The sequence below is a fragment of the Leptidea sinapis genome, chromosome 21 (assembly GCF_905404315.1).
Source record: "Leptidea sinapis chromosome 21, ilLepSina1.1, whole genome shotgun sequence".
NCBI classification, from domain to species: domain Eukaryota; kingdom Metazoa; phylum Arthropoda; class Insecta; order Lepidoptera; family Pieridae; genus Leptidea; species Leptidea sinapis.
In genome coordinates this window covers 10,000,936-10,019,339 of record NC_066285.1, presented here as the reverse complement: position 1 = coordinate 10,019,339, position 18,404 = coordinate 10,000,936, and the positions used below count along the sequence as shown (strand labels likewise).

At 33.8% G+C, this 18,404-nt stretch overlaps 4 protein-coding genes across 5 annotated transcripts in view; 3 read left to right on the top strand and 1 right to left on the bottom strand.

The window, feature by feature from the left end:
* Positions 1–18,404, top strand: part of LOC126970650 (TWiK family of potassium channels protein 9) — a 49,883-nt gene that overhangs the window by 11,752 nt on the left and 19,727 nt on the right. For both annotated transcript variants that reach the window (XM_050816730.1, XM_050816731.1), the window contains 5 exons: positions 9,094–9,267; positions 10,955–11,078; positions 11,183–11,341; positions 11,482–11,682; positions 13,282–13,502. In XM_050816730.1, coding sequence (XP_050672687.1) covers positions 9,094–9,267; positions 10,955–11,078; positions 11,183–11,341; positions 11,482–11,682; positions 13,282–13,502 — 879 coding nt within the window. The remainder of the gene's footprint in view (positions 1–9,093; positions 9,268–10,954; positions 11,079–11,182; positions 11,342–11,481; positions 11,683–13,281; positions 13,503–18,404) is intronic.
* On the bottom strand, positions 72–2,533 carry LOC126970654 (cAMP-dependent protein kinase catalytic subunit alpha-like). Its single transcript, XM_050816737.1, has one exon. It carries the CDS (start codon positions 2,517–2,519, stop codon positions 1,437–1,439), a length of 1,083 nt encoding a protein of 360 aa, XP_050672694.1. The 5' UTR covers positions 2,520–2,533; the 3' UTR covers positions 72–1,436.
* Positions 4,985–6,241, top strand: LOC126970655 (cAMP-dependent protein kinase catalytic subunit 1-like). Its single transcript, XM_050816738.1, has one exon. It carries the CDS (start codon positions 5,059–5,061, stop codon positions 6,118–6,120), a length of 1,062 nt encoding a protein of 353 aa, XP_050672695.1. The 5' UTR covers positions 4,985–5,058; the 3' UTR covers positions 6,121–6,241.
* LOC126970653 (cAMP-dependent protein kinase catalytic subunit alpha-like) lies at positions 6,234–7,596 on the top strand. The gene has a single exon (XM_050816736.1). The coding sequence runs from the start codon at positions 6,396–6,398 to the stop codon at positions 7,530–7,532; it is 1,137 nt and encodes a 378-aa protein (XP_050672693.1). The 5' UTR covers positions 6,234–6,395; the 3' UTR covers positions 7,533–7,596.

The following is an 18,404-nucleotide window of genomic DNA, read 5'->3' as shown; positions in this document are numbered from 1 at the left end:
TTCACATTTTATTACAGCCCAAAAAAGTTTCAGCTGCATTTGTAGTGATAGTTAAGAAAAAAAGATAAATGTACTAAATATAAACTTTATTAATCTGTTCTACAATACTGTATTCCACTGACCTCTACTATATACCCCCTGGACTGACGGCTGTCAAAGTGCTTTTGTGCTTGTTTGATATTCGCCATTGTGTAGCAATAGCGAGAGTCTGCGGAACTAAAACTAGTGATGACAACCTCAGCAAATATCGATAATGGTGGGAAACTATTTACAAAAAAAAATTGTGTACTTTATTACGTTGATTCTTGAAGTATAAATAACACGGAAAACGAATGAAATTAGTTCAAAAAGCAAAAATACTTCAAAGTATTGTACTTTCCATTGCAGCCATTTGTATTATACGTCAAAATTAGTTCTATGGACGCTCACGAATGGCGCTTCAAATAGGCACAAAAAATTTGCTGTCAAACATATGGAACAGCCTGTCCAGTGGTATTTATACATGTCAGTGATGTATTCTTATTAAGAGTTATTTGAGAAATATTAAATATAGATGTTTTAAATCGAGGACAATATTTTTTCGCGGCCATGACGCGTCGACGCCAGTTTATTGAGCTTCCTTTTCCAATAATGTCATGCGATGTTTATTTGTTTAACGATAATTAGAAACAGAACAGTGATGTCAGATTGATGTAGAGCGTCATTGTTTCAAAACAATTATCTCTGCCAAAAATAATTTCACTATTTTCGTTGGATACCTTGTTTGCGAAAGAATATTACATTGTTAAATATGTGTAGCTATTGAATAAATTGTTCACGTACTCACACTCTACCTCATAGATTAAGTATTGATCTCCACTGCGCTCCAACTAGATACCGCAGGCGTAGTCGCGAAGTGCAGCAACTATAACACCGCTCAAATGGGGTACTCGAGTCAGTCTCAAACAATGTGTGACGTTGACGTGCCAGATGTTCTGTTAAACTTTGCTCTGTAGTAAAACTTTGTAAAAATAATAATACAAGAAATAAGAAAGACACTGGGATCACATAATATCATCGGTAAGTATTTCAATGTAAAATAACACGAAGCGTATGTTACAAAATTTAAAATGCCATTGAATGTCAAGATGCCACGCACACGAGTTTCTAACAGTTGCTGTAATAAAAAAGGTATTATTCTTAGGTAGTGCGGTATCTAGTTGTATCGCAGCGGAGACCAATCCTTAATCTAATCTCTACCTATTACATATATTGTGAACCTTAGATAACATTTTCAAAAATACATAATAGTCTTCACATAAATAAATTGTTAGGTATAAGAAACCCTTAAACCATACAACTTATAGTTGCATTTTTAACATGTGATAGCTTAAAGCAAAATTATACCTTCTAAATAAATAATCCATAAATAGATCCCTAAGAGAATTTGAGAGTATTTAAAAATCAGCGAATTCTTCTTCATACAAACAGACGGGGCTCTCTTTTATTTTCTCTTCCTCGTAATTATCAAAGTTTGAGGTGTCTCCTGGCGATCTTATCTTCGGCAAAAATGGAGGCTGCACTCGGTTGTTTACAATTCCATCCCAATCTATATCGCGAAACCATTTGTGATTCTTGAAATCCAACGCGCCATCCTTTAAATTGCCATACCTTTTAGTCATATCTTGTTGGAGAACACGAGAAAGTAGATCTCTTAATTCCGGCGTGAAGTGGCCTGGGCATCTATATCTCCCATTTACAATTTTTTCATATATTCGCATTGGTTCCGAAGCAAAGAATGGGGGGAAACCAGCATTCATTTCATATATAAGAATCCCTAACGACCACCAATCCACAGACATCCCATAACCCTTGCTCAATATTATCTCCGGAGCTAAATATTCAGGTGTGCCGCATAAGGTCCAGGTTCTGCCCCTGATAAGCTTACAAAATCCAAAGTCAGTGATTTTGATATAACCAGTTCTGTCAATTAAAATATTTTCTGGTTTCAAATCTCGGTAAACTAATTCGCAAGCATGTAAATACTCCAGAGCTAAAATAACTTGCGCTGCATAAAACTTTGAGGTATTTTCATCAAACTTGCCCAGTTTTCTTAAATGGGAGAACATTTCACCTCCAGGTACGTACGGTAATATAAAATATAAATACACGTTGTCTTTAAAGAAATACTTCATGTATACAAGAAATGGGAAGTTGAGGCCGCTTAGAATTTTCTTCTCGTAGTAGCTATGTTCAATCTGTTTCATTTTAACAATTTTCTCTTTTTCCATCATTTTCATTGCGTAAAATCTTCCGCTTGTCACATGCTTCACTAGAAACACCACGCCAAAAGCACCAGTCCCAATAATTTTTTGCTTATCGAAGTCACCTAAAGCTGCGTTGCTTTCCGATCTTGCATTCCAGGAATCAACGAAATCAAGGTGCAGTTTTCGAAGATATTGTTTGTACTGTTCTTGTTTACCTTGAGAATATCCCCCTTGTGGACTGGGATAAATGGTATTTTTGGCATCCTGGGCCATTACATCGAATTCCTTTACCGAAATCAGTTTGGATAATTGTTCAAACACCTCATGAATCGAAATGAATTCAATAATATAAGAATATTTTTATTGACGTTTTTTATTTTTCTTTATACTAACGAGAACTTCCTCGAGGTTCAAAAAGTTTAACGTCATAATAATTATAAACATTGATATTTTCGTATGAACTTATAATTTAGTTTATTTAATTAAATTATGTGGTGATACAGTTCAGTCTCGTTGAGTTTGACGCTGATGTTTTTTTATAATCAATAGTCTATACAATAAATACATAATTTTTAAAGCAAAAAAATATATCACTTATCTGTTGCAAAATACTCGTGGCTGTCTCTGACGACATCAGGAATCCAGTGTTTAATCGCTGAATCTCTGTTCACATGGACAAGAACAAAAAATGACTGCACAAATTTGTGCAATATTTATATAGTTTTAGTTAGTCTAATTTTACTTTTAACTTGGCACCCCTTTACAGTGTCCAAAAATTTTTGTATCTATGGGTTTTATCATGCCTGAAATAAACACCTTTTATTTTATTTATCTAAATATTTTGACTTTCAGACTCTCTCGGGTCAGCTAATCTAATTATAAATGAGCAGTTTCTATAAATATATTTTGCCTAACCGTTCTAAGCAGTTGAATAAAATTTCTACACGCTAAAATGTGATCTATCCAAGACTCAGCTCGCGGAGAAACGCGTTTTTCCGAACTTCACACCACCTAAATAGTTTCAAACGTAGTGTTTCAAACGGTTGTCTGGAAGAGATCTCCTTTCGCTACAAGTTATTAAATCGCTATAAGACTGCCATGCTTGGCCTTTTCCTTATTGCGATGAAAAGATTTAGACTGGGCGTATATTAGGAGCACGTACATCCAATTGTGGATTTAACTTTCATTGGAGATATGAAATGTCCCTTATGTACCTAACGTTAGTAAAAACGCAGACAATGATAGAACAGTACTTTAACTTTATACTAGTCAAAATCGATGCACACACATACACACATGATTTACACGGCCCCTAATTGCCGGCCGCGCATTGTCAATCTTTTCGTATGTGCCAACCCTAGCGCTCCGCCCAGATGTAGGTATAAATTTGAAGGCGACCGCTGAGTGACCCTACTGTTCCATCACTTGTGTTATGGCATAATACAACTATAAAGGCCGTAAAATATGCGTGAGACTTCTTAAGTGTTACAAGAGGGTAGATCCGGCGCTAATAAGAATAACTTAGAATCCCCACTTAATTAACAAACAACACAAAAAAATCTGTTGAATATCTTAAAATAATTAATAACCATTTAAATAAAACGCTTTTAAAGGATTAAGACGCGTGTAATTGTAACTGTTTTTACATTAGATGTTTGCGTAAAAGTTACATTTTTATTTTAGTTAATCCGACGTTTCAAGTTTCCAGATCTCGTTTTCAGGGTGACGAGATGTGGTTTAAACGCGTTTTAATACTTGAAAAGTGTTTTATTTAAATATGTAACACTCGCATTAATCAAAGACAATACAATTAATAACTAGAGAATGCTTTTACCAGTGGGAAGCTCCTTTTCAAAGGATGGCGGCTTGATTATGGGTACCACAACGGCGCCTATTTCTGCCGTGAAGCAGTACTGTGTAAGCATTACTGTGTTTCGGTCTGAAGGGCACTGTGTTTTGGTTTGATTTGAAAAAAAAAAATGGACTGGGCGTATAATTTTTTTGAATTACTCGTCCCTTACTGTCATAAAAAAAATGCTGTTTTAAAATATCAGTCATTTGTGTGTGTAAAAAAGTGGTGTCACTTAAAGTATTGCATTTAAAGTTTCTACCGCATTAGTCATGAATATAATTCTGAATTAATGCATGACATTATGGATAGGTTTCATTCAGTCATGGAGTCAGCTTTTTTCTCACACAAGTTTTATGATATTATGCCCTTTAAACAAATTCTTTTATATATTTAATTATAATTTTGTGTAATATATTTTAAATTTTCATACTAATATATTATTAATTACATTGTTAAGTGAGATATTAAAAAAGGATTTATTATACCGTTGTTTCCAGAAAATATTTCATTTAATAAATGCTCACACACATTTCATAATTTAATATTAATACTACCGGACCCGACTGACTTTGTTCTGTTTATAATAAAAAACCTTTCACAGCTGTCCTCTACTCGGCGAAAGGAAAATTCTTGCCAAATTTCAAGTCTGCGCGCTTCCAGAGATATTATGATTGAGTCAATATTTGGATGTGGAAATCTCTCTCTTTTATATATTATATAGATATGTTGATGTTTAATATATTTTGATGAAGTAAACTTGTAAATTCGGAATACTAAGTCTTTGTCATGCCAATGACATTTTATTATATAATTTTGGTTTAACTTCTCTGTGATGGATTATTTCAATATTATTGTGTACAATAATGTATGCCATGAGAATTTACTTTGTATTTATATTTATTTTTTAGAAAATTTTGATATTATCGCGAATAATGTAAAGATATATTGTATAAATTGTACATGGCTAGCAATAAACCAAACACGTCGTATACGCAACAAAACCATAAAGATCATATAAGATATTTAGATATGTTAAAACAAGAATTTAAAAAGAGATTTGATGAGCCACCAAATAATGAAAGATTACCTGAAGACTTTGATACGATAAAAGGTATTGGTAATGGAGCATTTGGTGAAGTGTTTCTGGTTCGTGATAAATCGTCTTTAACCTACCACGCAATGAAAGTGGTTGAGAAGGAAGTTGTAGTTGAAAGAAAACATGTTCGACATTTAATCATAGAAAAAAAGATACTTTACAGTGTTCAGTTTCCCTTTCTAATATGTTTGGATGTAGCTTTTAAAGATAATGTCTATCTTTATTTCGTATTACCATTTATATCTGGAGGAGAACTATTTACACATATCCAAAAATTTGGTGGTCTGTCAGATGAATTAACGAAATTTTATGGTAGTCAAGTTGTATTAGCTTTAGAATATATGCATCATTGTGACGTAGTCCACAGAGATATTAAGCCAGAAAATATTTTAGTGAATTCGAACGGATATATTAAACTATGTGATTATGGATTTTGTAAAATAATGCACAAAAAGACATGGACTTTATGTGGAACGCCTGAATATCTAGCACCCGAGATTATCCTTTCCAAAGGATATTCTTTCTCAGTAGACTGGTGGGCTTTAGGAGTTTTAGTCTACGAAATGAATTGTGGCCAACCACCATTTTTTGCATCTGATCCAAGCCAACTTTACGAAAAAATTTTGGATGGCACGTACAAATGCCCGGATGTAATGACGCCGAATTGCAAACATTTGGTCAAATGTTTACTACAAGTTGATCCAAGTAAAAGATATGGTTCAATGAAAAATGGAATATTCGATATAAAGAGTCATCAATGGTTTAATGATATTTCATGGCAATCAATACTTCATCAACGAATACCGGCACCCTTTATACCCATTTGTACTTCTGCAGCAGATACAAGTAATTTTCCTGAGATTGAACAACAGAAGTTAAAAAAAGCATCAAATTGTCTTTATGAAAGGGAGTTCGAAGACTTTTGAGAAAAAATAAATCATTGTGACATGTAGAAGATATGAGGTACAGAAGTAGTTTGAAAAATAAACCTATACTTTAAGGATATGCTTTTAATGTAATATCTATTATCTCCAATCATTGCGAACGAAATACATATTACGGTGTTGATTAGTAATTAGTGTACGTAAAAAGGAACATTTGATATTGACACATTTATATCGTCGTTTGACATAATATCTGACTAACAGAAAACGTGATCTGTATACAAATATTTAGAATAAAAATAGCTTTAGAGAGTCAAATGATAATATGTTTATTTTATAATTTAATAATATTTTATGGTGTGAATAATAATGATTTTCATGCTATGACATTTGATAGATTGGAAGACAGAACTATTGCAACTTATTCACATGAACAACAATTTAGCCATACCAAGTTTTTGGACGTTATAAAACAAGATTTTTTACATAAATATTACAATCCAGTTAACTGCACTAAGCCTGTCGAAGAATTTGATCTAGTTGTAATGTTAGGTCAAGGATCATTTGGACAAGTATTTTTAGTTCGAAATAAATCAACTCTAGATTATTATGCAATGAAAGCCCTGGAAAAAGAAGAAATCATAAAAAAAAATAATGTTAAGCAACTTTTGCAAGAAAAGAAGATTTTGGAGAGCGTAAAATTTCCATTTCTACTTAATTTAGATTTCTTTTCTAAAGACAACTTGTATGTGTATCTAATAACTTCTTATGAAAGTGGAGGTGAGCTATTCAATGTAATAAAAAAGTTCGGAAATCTATCAGAACCACTGGCGCAATTTTATGGAGCACAAATGGTTTTAGCGTTAGAATGCCTTCATCATTGTGGCATTGTCCATAGAGATCTAAAACCAGAAAACATATTCCTTAATGAAACAGGTTACCTTAAACTAGGTGATTATGGATTTTGTAAAGTTATAAAAAGTAGAACGTGGACGTTATGCGGGACACCAGAATTTATTGCACCGGAAATGATACTATCTAAGGGATATTCCTTTGCAGTCGATTGGTGGTCGTTGGGAATACTAATCTTTGAAATGAATGCCGGATATCCACCATTTTATCATAATGATTCGATGAAGCTATATGAAAAAATACTCAGCGGTAACTATAAGTCACCCGATTACATGACTCCGGCTTGTAAATCATTAGTCAAGAATCTTTTAATCGTTGATCCTATGAAACGTTATGGCTCATTGAAAACTGGTGTCTTTGATATTAAGAAACATGCATGGTTTAGTGAGATTGATTGGAGTTCTGTACTGCAACAAAAAATGTACCCTCCATACAAGCCGGTGATGAGAAATCCAGGCGATATTTCAATTTCCGAGGAGGATGACATAAAACTCAAAAGATCGCCAAAGTGCTTATATGAAAAAGAATTTGAAATTTTCTAGATAATTTTTTATACATTTAGTTATATTTTTTAAAATATGAATAAACTTATTTTGAATGTTTTAATTATACAATACAATTCTATTATGTTTAATTATTAATAGATAGATATCGTGAATAAATAAAGAGCTTCGCGACATCGTTTCCGTTGGATACAGTCGTTAACTCATGTTACTCGTACTAACCCTTACAAATACTATTATTCGATCTAAATTTATTTCAAATTGGGCAATTTTGTTACTTGAGTAGCAAATAAGATAATACACTACCATTATGATCTTCCTATTAATATTTATCTATGGCTTATTATTTCTTTTACATTCCCACAACATTTCATTTATGTGACTATTTATTTTATTTGAAGCCAACTCAATCCAATTTTGACGACAAAAAAGAGCTATTGATAATTGATTTGTATCAATCAACAATTGGATTTGATACTAATACTTATTTACACTTGATTGTTTGAAAGAGAATGTAGAATTACAGAAATTTTACGAAAAGAGAGTGGAAGGAATAAATAAAGGAAGTACTGAAGAGCTCCTAGAATAGTCTTGAATACAATACTCGGTCAGTAGGCTCAATCTTAGTGATCGGCTCGATCTTAGTGATCGGCTCGATCTTAGTGATCGGCTCGATCACAGATCACGGCCGATTGTGTGTCTTGTATCGCTTCTATCTGTTCCATGGAGTTGATTAACCAAATACTGCCGCCGAAATAATAACACGCTAAAAGCCCAAGTGCCATCTCATAATCAATTGTAGGTTTTGGTATTGTAAAAGACCATGGGTTGCTCTTATCACTTCCAGTAGGTGACTCCTCGGCAGGAGTGTGCATCGCGTAAAGGCAATAAGGCAAACAAACTTAGAATGACATAAACTAAAATAGGTATTAGATTGATCAAATGGTCCCAAAATTATATGCGAAACACAAACAACTTAAATATTTAGACCTCAAAACCTAGCGCTGTTGGATTAAAGCTCAACTATGACTAGTAAGATCTACAGTGCGAGTAGTGCCTACCTTGCTAGAAAACCAATGAACGCTCCTGCTCCTCGGGCACATACGTAAAAGATGACAGTTAGTTATCTAATACGTCTTACGTATTATAATGCACAGAACAGGTAAAAGACATTCTGTGTTATTATCTAATATCCAGACGACTTCTTAAGAATATTCAAACCATGAACAAAAAAAAAACTAAGACATCTGGATTCGAACCGAGGTCTTCTGTTATCCGAATCACCCAAGGCCCACCCGAGCTATTATAGTCTTGTATATAGTGGTGAAATTTACCGTTGAATTCTAATTTTATTGTAGCTGTTTCTCATTACAACACGAATAAAACTACATTTTTTAAAATTGAAGTTAGATCGATTTATTGCCCCCAAAATCCCCTGTATACAAAATTTTATGAAAATCCTTGGAGCCATTTCCGAGATTCAGATTATATATATTAGATATAAGATTGTGATTCATAATTCATAATTTACTAACATCATTTTAAACACTACCCATTTGTATCTGTAGCTACAAAATAACCAATTATCATTTTTGTGAAGGTATTTAGAGCGTTGGAGTATCCAGCAGAGATAGCAAAACAGGAATATCTTCGGGATCGATTGCTCGCGGAGCGGTGGAATCTAATACGTGTGGTGTCTGATTACACGTTTAATGGCACTGAAGAGATGACTGTAGAAAAAATACTAAGCGAACAATTGGCTGTTTATGAAAAGGTAGGGTACAAAATAGTAAGTAAGGTGCATGTATCTAATGAGTGCAAAATACATCTACATTTACTATTTATTAAGTTCATAAGTCGTAGTAGCAGTAGAAGTTACTGTTCGCGCAGTTTTTGTCCAAGGTCATTGAGTATTGATGACATCAAAAAGAATTCTAAAGGGATCAATTTTGAGAAAATAAATGCCTTTATGCTTTTTATGCCTATTCACTCAAATAGCTGAGCACTAATTGTATCATTGTCTACCGCTGACCTGTATAAATACCAATGGACAGGCTGTTCCATATGTTTGACAGCAAATTTTTTGTGCCTATTTGAAGCGCCATTCGCGAGCGTCCAGAGAACTAATTTTGACGTAATAATACAAACAGACTGTGAAGTATTAATGCATTTTGAATTGACATTTATACTTCAAGAATCAACGTAATAAAGTACGCATTTTTTTGTATATACACCACTTTTTGTATGTAACCCACAATCTGTCGATGTTTGCTAAGGTTGTCATCACTAGTTTTAGTACCGCAGACTCTAGCTACATGGCCAACAGCGCCAAAATGGCGATTATCCAACAGGCACAAAAGCACTTTGACAGCTGCCAGTCCAGTGGTGTATAGTAGAGGTCAGTGTTGTCTACAGAAAGTTATAGTTTCTGGTGTACTTACAGGCACCTGAGATATGCTATTTTTAAATGACAACCAGACGCGACGATTTTGTAGTTGTACTGTAGTATGTTTGCGCATATAGAACCTTAATCCGTAGATCTATTGTGCTCCATACGAGTGCTCAGGTGCACGTCCATGGCAACCAGACCCTAGGAGGTCCATCAAGTCTAACATATCGTGGTTTAATTACCCTTGCATGTTGTCATACGTTATGGCTTAAATTATACTATCTCTATTATGCACACAGGTTGCCACTTAATACTTATCATTAGGCTTGTCGTCTGTTCGTTACCTTACGCATTCGCATAAAATTGTTTGTTACTATTTACAAGATTTTAACAAATTTAATTCAGGTAAAGTCTTGTAAAGTTTTCCACATCTTAGCAAATATATTAATATAATTATGGTATTTTATTTATCTTTTGAATTAAAATTGTATATTACGCACCTAGGGAGAAAATAACGTCATTCTGATCCGGGGAATATCAGAGAGGTGGCAATGTCATACTTATCTCACGTGGTATATACGATTTTTTTCCCACCTGAATTAAAAGCTCGCCTTTAAGTCTATGGTACGAGGCATAAAGGTTGTCTTGCCGGGAGAGAATCGGCCACTTCTGTCCCTCGTACCAGGTTTTCATCAAGGCTCTAATGTTTCTATTAAATTTTATAATTATGCTTTTGATATAGGCTATTTACATGAATATAATCGTAAAATTTATCCCTTGATTCTTTTGATCATGAAGTAGTTCTTCAGAGGTGTATTTCCAAATGTGCACTTCTTTGCAATGTAAAACAATAACAGCCTCACATATCATGATAAATGCATTAAAATATTTGTGTATTAACAAAACCGAACTTTTTGCTACAAAAAAAATATCTCCATAATATTTATTAAGTACTACGAAAGTAATACGAAATCTATGATTAAAAATAAATAAAATTAAATTAAAGCATTTGTTTAAAGGAAACACGGTAATTAATGCAAAAAAAATGGTTCCTAATTTAAGATTTCTGTAGGTTTTAGAAGAAGCATCTGGGAGTGGGTTAGCGTTTGAGGTGGACAGAAACTTCCCTGCTTTAGAAGAAAAATGGAGTATATTGCAAGCGGTATTCTTTGCATCCACCGTTCTCACCACAATAGGTGTGTAGAAACATGTAAGCAGATATTTTGTTTCGTTATTGCTTCTTGTTGAATGTACGCATCATCGCAATTACTGGCTACTAATATAAGTTGCTTATTTTCAGGTTATGGAAATATTGTTCCAGAGACATTTTGGGGTCGACTATTTTGTATTGCGTATGCGTTGATTGGAATTCCATTGACACTAACAGTGATCGCTGATTTAGGAAGAGCGTTCGCAACTGTAGTGTCCATGATAGCGAAACAATTGCCTGAAATGCCGAGTAAGTTTAATCACGATGAGATTTATTGTGGCTTGAGTTGTTGAACGCTCATACCGCACATAAATCTTTCAACAACTTTATCTCTTTATTGAATCTATAAACTACAAGCGCTCAATAATAATATATTTTGTTTGTTATAGAGATCTGTAACCGGGTTTCCAAGGCTAATCCAGCTGGACAACGTTCGTTGTATGCGTTTTGGGCCGTGTGTTTCCTTTTCGTGTACTTATCGGCTGGTGCTGGATTATTTAAGATGTGGGAAGACGATTGGAGTTTCTACGATGGATTTTACTTTTGTTTTATCACCATGACTACTATTGGTTTTGGTGATCTAGTTCCAAGTAAGTATTTTTTTTTATTTGGAAGATAAACTTCCTTGAATTCATCTCGGTTGTTATTTATAACTTTAATTTAGTTTATATTCATGTAAATATAAATTGACCTATATAATTAATAATTACTCTCGGTAAATTTTATTTTATAAGATAGGAGAAAAACATGTGTAATATTTGACTGCCATATATTATATCCTACTCATAGTCTAGTGATATGATATTTGTTAATATTAGAACATTCATTATATTTTGTATAAATTTTTACGATCAACAGTCAAAAGTTGTAATGCCTAATTTGTCAGTTGCTACTATTCCTTCATTTTGTAAATTTTGCAGTTATATTGTCAAAGCCGATGATATTACAATTTCACTAGTCATATTATAATTAAACGGTAGATTGTCAACCGACTTTATTTCTTTTAATGGCCTGGTTTTAGTGACATTGTAATGTCACGGGTACACTATGGTGATATTGTAAGGCAATGACATTTTGACAATCTTACTAGTTGTTAGTTTATGAAGCCGTCTCTGATTGGTCTATTTCTTGTATTTATTGTTTTGCGTATTGCGTATTGTATTGTAATTGCGTATGAAAATCTGCTAACTTCATTTGTGATACACCTAGATAGATTAGATTTATTACAATATCACTATAGTGTACACTACAATGTCACTAAAACCAGGCCGTTAAATTGTAAGAAATGAAGTAGTTGACAACCTACCGTTTTATTATAATATCACTAGTGAAATTTTAATATCAAGGCTTTGACAATATACCTACGAGATATATATAAGCAGTGCAGATCAAAATTATAGATGTTTTAAATGTTTGTTTGTGAATCTGTAGGGAACACTGAATACATTAAACAAACTTAATTAAAAACCTTTTAGGAAATATAATTCGCTTCAATTGTATTAAAACAAATAAAATTCCGTTGAGGAGTAGCACGGTTATCGAGATATAAGAATTGTTTTATACTTACATAAATGAAATAATCAAATAACTACCCTTGACGTATCCGAGAGAGTCATGAAAAAATAAAATCTGGTATTAAAATTTAGTACACGAAAGCCGAAATTTGAAGTACTTTTTTGAAGTCGGCTTAAAATTCAACGTTTAAAACTCGATTAGTCAGCAACATTAAGACGTGTTTGTGCTTCAAAATAAATAACTTCAATCTTTAATAAGTACCTTTATCCAGCTGTTTTAACTAAAAATGCTTTTATTTTCTCGCGAGTGACACATTTAAATGAAATGCTTTTGAAAGAATTAAAACGCCTGTTATTGTAACTGTGTTTTTGCATTAGTTTATGCGTAAAACTTACATTTTTATCGTTATTTTAGTCAACCTATTAAAAAGCGTTTTATTTTAATGTGTCGCACTCGCGTTACTCAAAGATAATACTATGTGCAATAGTACGGACTGGATAATGCTAACAGTTACCCTGAAAACATAATCCTGGAAAGGAGACGAAAAGTCTGGTTAACTAAATTAGTAGTAAAATTGTAACTTTTCCGCAAAACTAATGTAAAAACTCAGTTACAATGACGCGCTTTTTAATAATTTAAAAAGTGTTTTATTTAAAAATCCTGAATGTTTCCAGAAAGGCCGAAGTACATGTTATTATGTACGTTCTACATACTAATCGGTCTGGCCCTCACGTCGACTATAATCGAGCTAGTTCGACGTCAGTACGCGCGCTCGTGGCAACAATTGCGGGCTCTCTCCGGTCCCTTGGCAGACACATTGCGAAGACTTGGCGACGCCGGGAGAGGGGTCGACGTGTCTGCGCTCCATAACGATCTTCGGAAGGTCCTAACTGTCGTAAGTATTAATCTTGCTAGAGAGACAATGTACCGATATCTATGTTGTTTTGACTTGTACTACCATACATCATAATTACTCGTTGTCATTTGCAGGAATCTCTATAAATGTTGATTTTTTAAATTTTTATTATTTCATTAATTATTATAAATTGACTAGCTGACAGACTTCGACTGCCTCAATCGACAAATAAAAGACCTAAACTTATGTATGTACGCCAAATAGTATGGTTTGTGTTCAGAAATTTAATTTGTGACAAAACTTAAGATATATCATTCTACATAAACATAATCTGATAGATAGTTAACAACTGTAGTTAATCTACCAACTATAGTTAGCTAAAATTAATTTTATTTTTTACCTCCTGAGATGGTTAGAGATATATAGAAATTCAAACGGCCTTACAAATAAAATTGGCATAAAGTTATAACTAAGCATAAACCAAGAATATGTAAAATGTTTACAAATAGACATTTTGCTTACGAATGGTTTGTTGGGACGTATTACGTTTCCCGCGTTTATTTGCAAGGCAGCTCGTCATTCGGAATACTTCAGAATTATCATTGTATTGACAGTGTTGTCAACGATACTGTAAAGATGTTGCATTTTCTTTGTTTATCATCAGTTATAACTTTATACCAAGTTTATTTAAGCCCGTAATTAGTTATTTATTTTAAACTATTCTTTCAATTTGAATTCTAAACGACGGGGACACATCAAAGGAAAAACAAAATTGTTGGTTTTATTTTATTCCGAGCATTATATATATATAGATTGACACCTATTATTTTTCTATTAGCTATAATTGAAATGAGAGAGATTTTTTTTCATCAAAAAATATATTTAAAAAGTAATATTGTACAATTAAACTTATTATTTAATAGCCTAAGGGCAGTCGATCCATTCCCAATCTGTGGTATCATTAAGAAAGTAATTTATGTTATAACATTAAAGTTTACTATAGTAAACTTTACCACACAAACGTTTTTTAACAATTATTTTAATTACGTAATACTTTTGTTTTGAACATTTCCTGGGATCTTGTTGTAAAAGCATATACATCGCCCTACAAAAGACTTACTAACTCGACTTAGCCGAGTAGTATAGTAATTACTATGATACTAAGGTAGCATCTTACGATTTTAGCTTTAATTGGTAGATAACGACTTGAGTGAGCGAAACGTTTTCAAGGTCATTGATTGAACCCAAAAGTCAGAGTGGCATCGCAATTGTGCTCGTCACTTCGAGACATAAGATGTTAGCTAAGTCACATAAGAACAGCAATTTTATTAGCTTCGGGGCCCTTCAAACCGAAACAATAAAATGCTTATAGTAATGAAGGTACAAAAAAAGCAATACCTCAACGGGATCCTCTACAAAGATCACAATTTCAACAGGCTAGAGAAGAATCATTAGAATATGTTTGTTACGGATACTTTGTCCTTCAAATATTATTTATCCTTTTTTATAAATGTACACATTTATCAGTCCTGTATGATACTTGCTTTGTAACCTCAGCACACACACACACACACTTCAGGCGAAGAGTAAGCAGAAAACACGCAAACATGGTGTTTTTAGACAAGTTTTGTGGTGAAAGAATAGCATTTCGAAGTATGAACTCTACTTAATCCTGTTACACATATCCTTAAGTCTTATTTGTAGGTTGCTAATGCTTGCTGTTGGTTATAGTTAACACTGCCAAGCCTTTTGAACTACCACATTTCTTTGTAGTTAAACAAGTTTTTTGGCATGGCGTGACGCATTTGGTACTTTTCTCAGTAAAGTTATTCTTATATCTTGTACTTTTTTGTGTAGGTTCTTTTATTCAGATTAGAAGTGAATAACGAGGATTGTAAGTATATAAACTGTTTTCCACGCAAGAATTTTGAAAATATTGGCTTTGTTACATAGATGGCGGGCCGGCAGCCGTGAACTCATATCGCTCAAGGTCGCTGGCATTTAGTGTCGCCTTGATTTACGACACAACACAACATATACTTACATTTGTTCAGTCTAATTTTTTATGTAATTTAATCGTCACCCGCATAAAATGCTACGGTAGTTATTATATATGTACATTTTATTAATAACAAAATATAATCTTAATTTAAGTCAAGTCTAAGGCGGCTCTGGTTTTCGTTCTTAATTAATTAAGTTTAATGTTCTGGTCTCTATCTTCTTACGCTTTACGATATAAAGTTACGATGTCAGTGCGGCAAATTAATCTTTGTTAGTACGATAAAAATAACAAAACAGCCTCCGTATATTAGCCAATTCGCAATATTCTGGTGTTAGCCACCGAAAAATGTAACTAAATTAAAATAAAAAAAAAATTAACAAAAAAGCATCCGACTTTTAAAAACACTATTCAAAAACAATAGATATAATGTGCACTTTATTAGTGTATGAAAATAATTGCGTATTTTCATACAATCTAATTCTAGTAATGATTATTGTTATTTTTAGAATCGGTGTCCTCGCGCCGCGGCCCCGCTCTCGCCTTTCTCCTCCTCACGTCGCGCGTGCGACTCAAGCACATCTCATCTATAACTATATAATTATGTAGTTACAAACCTACCTTGGCTGACACCAACTCCAAAAATAATAATAATCGAAACTAGAATTATATTAATTAATTACATTGTATGAAAATACGCAATTATTTTCATACTTTTTAGTGCATATTATATCTATTGTTTTGGAATAGTGTTTTTGAAATCGGTTGTTTTTTCGTGAAATTTTTATTGTATTTTTTTTACTAAAATTTTTCACCACACGGGAAGCACCAGCGTTCAAACATATATAAAAAAAGAATTATCAACATCGGTTCACCCAGTCGAAAGTTCTGAGGTAACAAACATAAAAAAAACATCCCGACGAATTGAGAACCTCCTCCTTTTTTGAAGTCGGAATGTTTTCTTCGCAAAGATAGATAAGTAGGTATACTACCGACTCTTTGTAATACAAATAATAAGTTTGATGATCTATAAAAAGTATAGACCATTCATAAAACTAAATTCGGCATCATTTCAGCCCTGTGCTTCCCCGGAGCATAAAAAGAATAGGAAAGTCCCAGGGTTTCGTAAGAGTTATCAGTGGGAGGCTCCTTTGCACAGATTGCCAGATAGGCTCTATGTATCCTCGGTGTATCCCGTGAAGTAGTAATGTGTAAACATTATTGTGTTTCGTTCTGAAGGGCGTCATAGCTAGTGAAATTACTGGGCAAATGAGACTTGACGAGTTAGGTGTTTAAAAATCCTGAGCGGCAGATTCGGTGTCAGCCGAGGTAGTTTGTAACTACATTCATAGTTATAGGTGAGATGTGCTTGAGTCGCACGCACGACATGATGAGGCGAGAGGCGAGAGCGGGGCCGCGGCGAGAGCATACCGATTCCAAAAATAACAATCATCGTAACTAGAATTAGATTAATTAATTAGATTATATAAAAATACCAATTATTTTTATACTTTTTAGTGCCTATAGTGGAATAGTGTTTTTGAAGTCGGTTGTTTTTTTGTTAATGAGGGTTTTAATTTAATTTAATTTATACAAAACATGTAAAAGAACAAATTTATCGTGTTTTATTGCCACACCCAGCCAAATAACTCTATATTTTGTGTATAAAACTCCCTATGACGAGCAAAAGCAAGAGATTTTATGCTATTTGCATCGTTGTCTGATTCTGATAATACAGATAAAATTTGCTTTTAAATGTTGTTTTCGTGAGCAAATGCTAGTATTGGTTACAGTCGCAAGAAGATATAAAACAACGGAAAGCAAACAATGACCTTGAACTCAAACGTGACTTGTGATTATATTGAAACTTTTCTTACTTTCATTTATAAGGTAACAGCTTACGAATACAAATTAAGAAACAAAATATGTTGCTTGTAATTTAAGTATTGCGTGCCTTATTACTTAATTCTTGAAATGAAATGAAATTAATTTATTACGTTGAATGAAATATACCTTAGATCATTTATACGCCTATCAATAGGCCTTTACTTAAGCCCTATCAATAGGTAGCACATACAAATCAGCATTTCAGCCGGAAGACGTCAACTGCTGGACAAAGGCCTCCCCCAAAGATCTCCACGATGATCGGTCCATCCTCATCCAACCTACTCCGGCGATCTTGACCAGATCGTCGGTCCATCTTCCGGTACGTGGACGCTATTCGAGGACCTTACTGCCCCAACAGCCATTTGATACGCCCTTACTATTACAGTGCCGCTTAGGATTCTTGAAACCCTCAAAAATTTTGAGCGGCACCTCAATTGCGCTCGTCACCTTGAGACATAAGATGTTAAGTCTCAATTGCCCAGTAATTTCACTAGCTAGGTGAGTGATGTATTCGCCGTTGATATTTATGCCCAGCCTATTCCAGTCCAGAAGCTTAACGACATCTTCCAATGCAGCGCTGAACAGCTTCGGCGATATAACATCGCCTTGTCTGACTCCCCGCTGCAGTCGGATAGGCTTCGAGAACTGATCCTGGAGACGGACTGACATGGTGGCGTTACCATACAAATAATAGTATTTTATTAATATTAAAGGTATAAGATTTGCATAAGAGGTGTCAGAAATTAAATCTCTATTAAGTTGTTTTATACTTTTGAGTTTTAGAAGTCGGTTTTTTAAACGTCAGCGTCTCCCGATTAGCGCTGATTGTTTTATTTTTAATTTAACCTCGAGTAATGTTGAGATCAACAACAAAAAGGTTGAAACGACCCATCCATTGTTATAATATTACAGTATCCATCATCATCCCATATCAATCGCACGCCCCGACTAACTTCTCGCCATGCCGTTTAGAGTGTTATCAATACCGTCAGTATCTATCCCTTCTCTGTGTCAATACATTTCCGGCTTGACAAATCGTACAGATTGATTACGTA

Excerpts from the sequence above, each read along its gene's own strand:
- LOC126970653 (XM_050816736.1), top strand. The coding sequence starts at position 6,396 with ATGATAATATGTTTATTTTATAATTTAATAATATTTTATGGTGTGAAT.
- LOC126970654 (XM_050816737.1), bottom strand. The coding sequence starts at position 2,519 with ATGGCCCAGGATGCCAAAAATACCATTTATCCCAGTCCACAAGGGGGA.
- LOC126970655 (XM_050816738.1), top strand. The coding sequence starts at position 5,059 with ATGGCTAGCAATAAACCAAACACGTCGTATACGCAACAAAACCATAAA.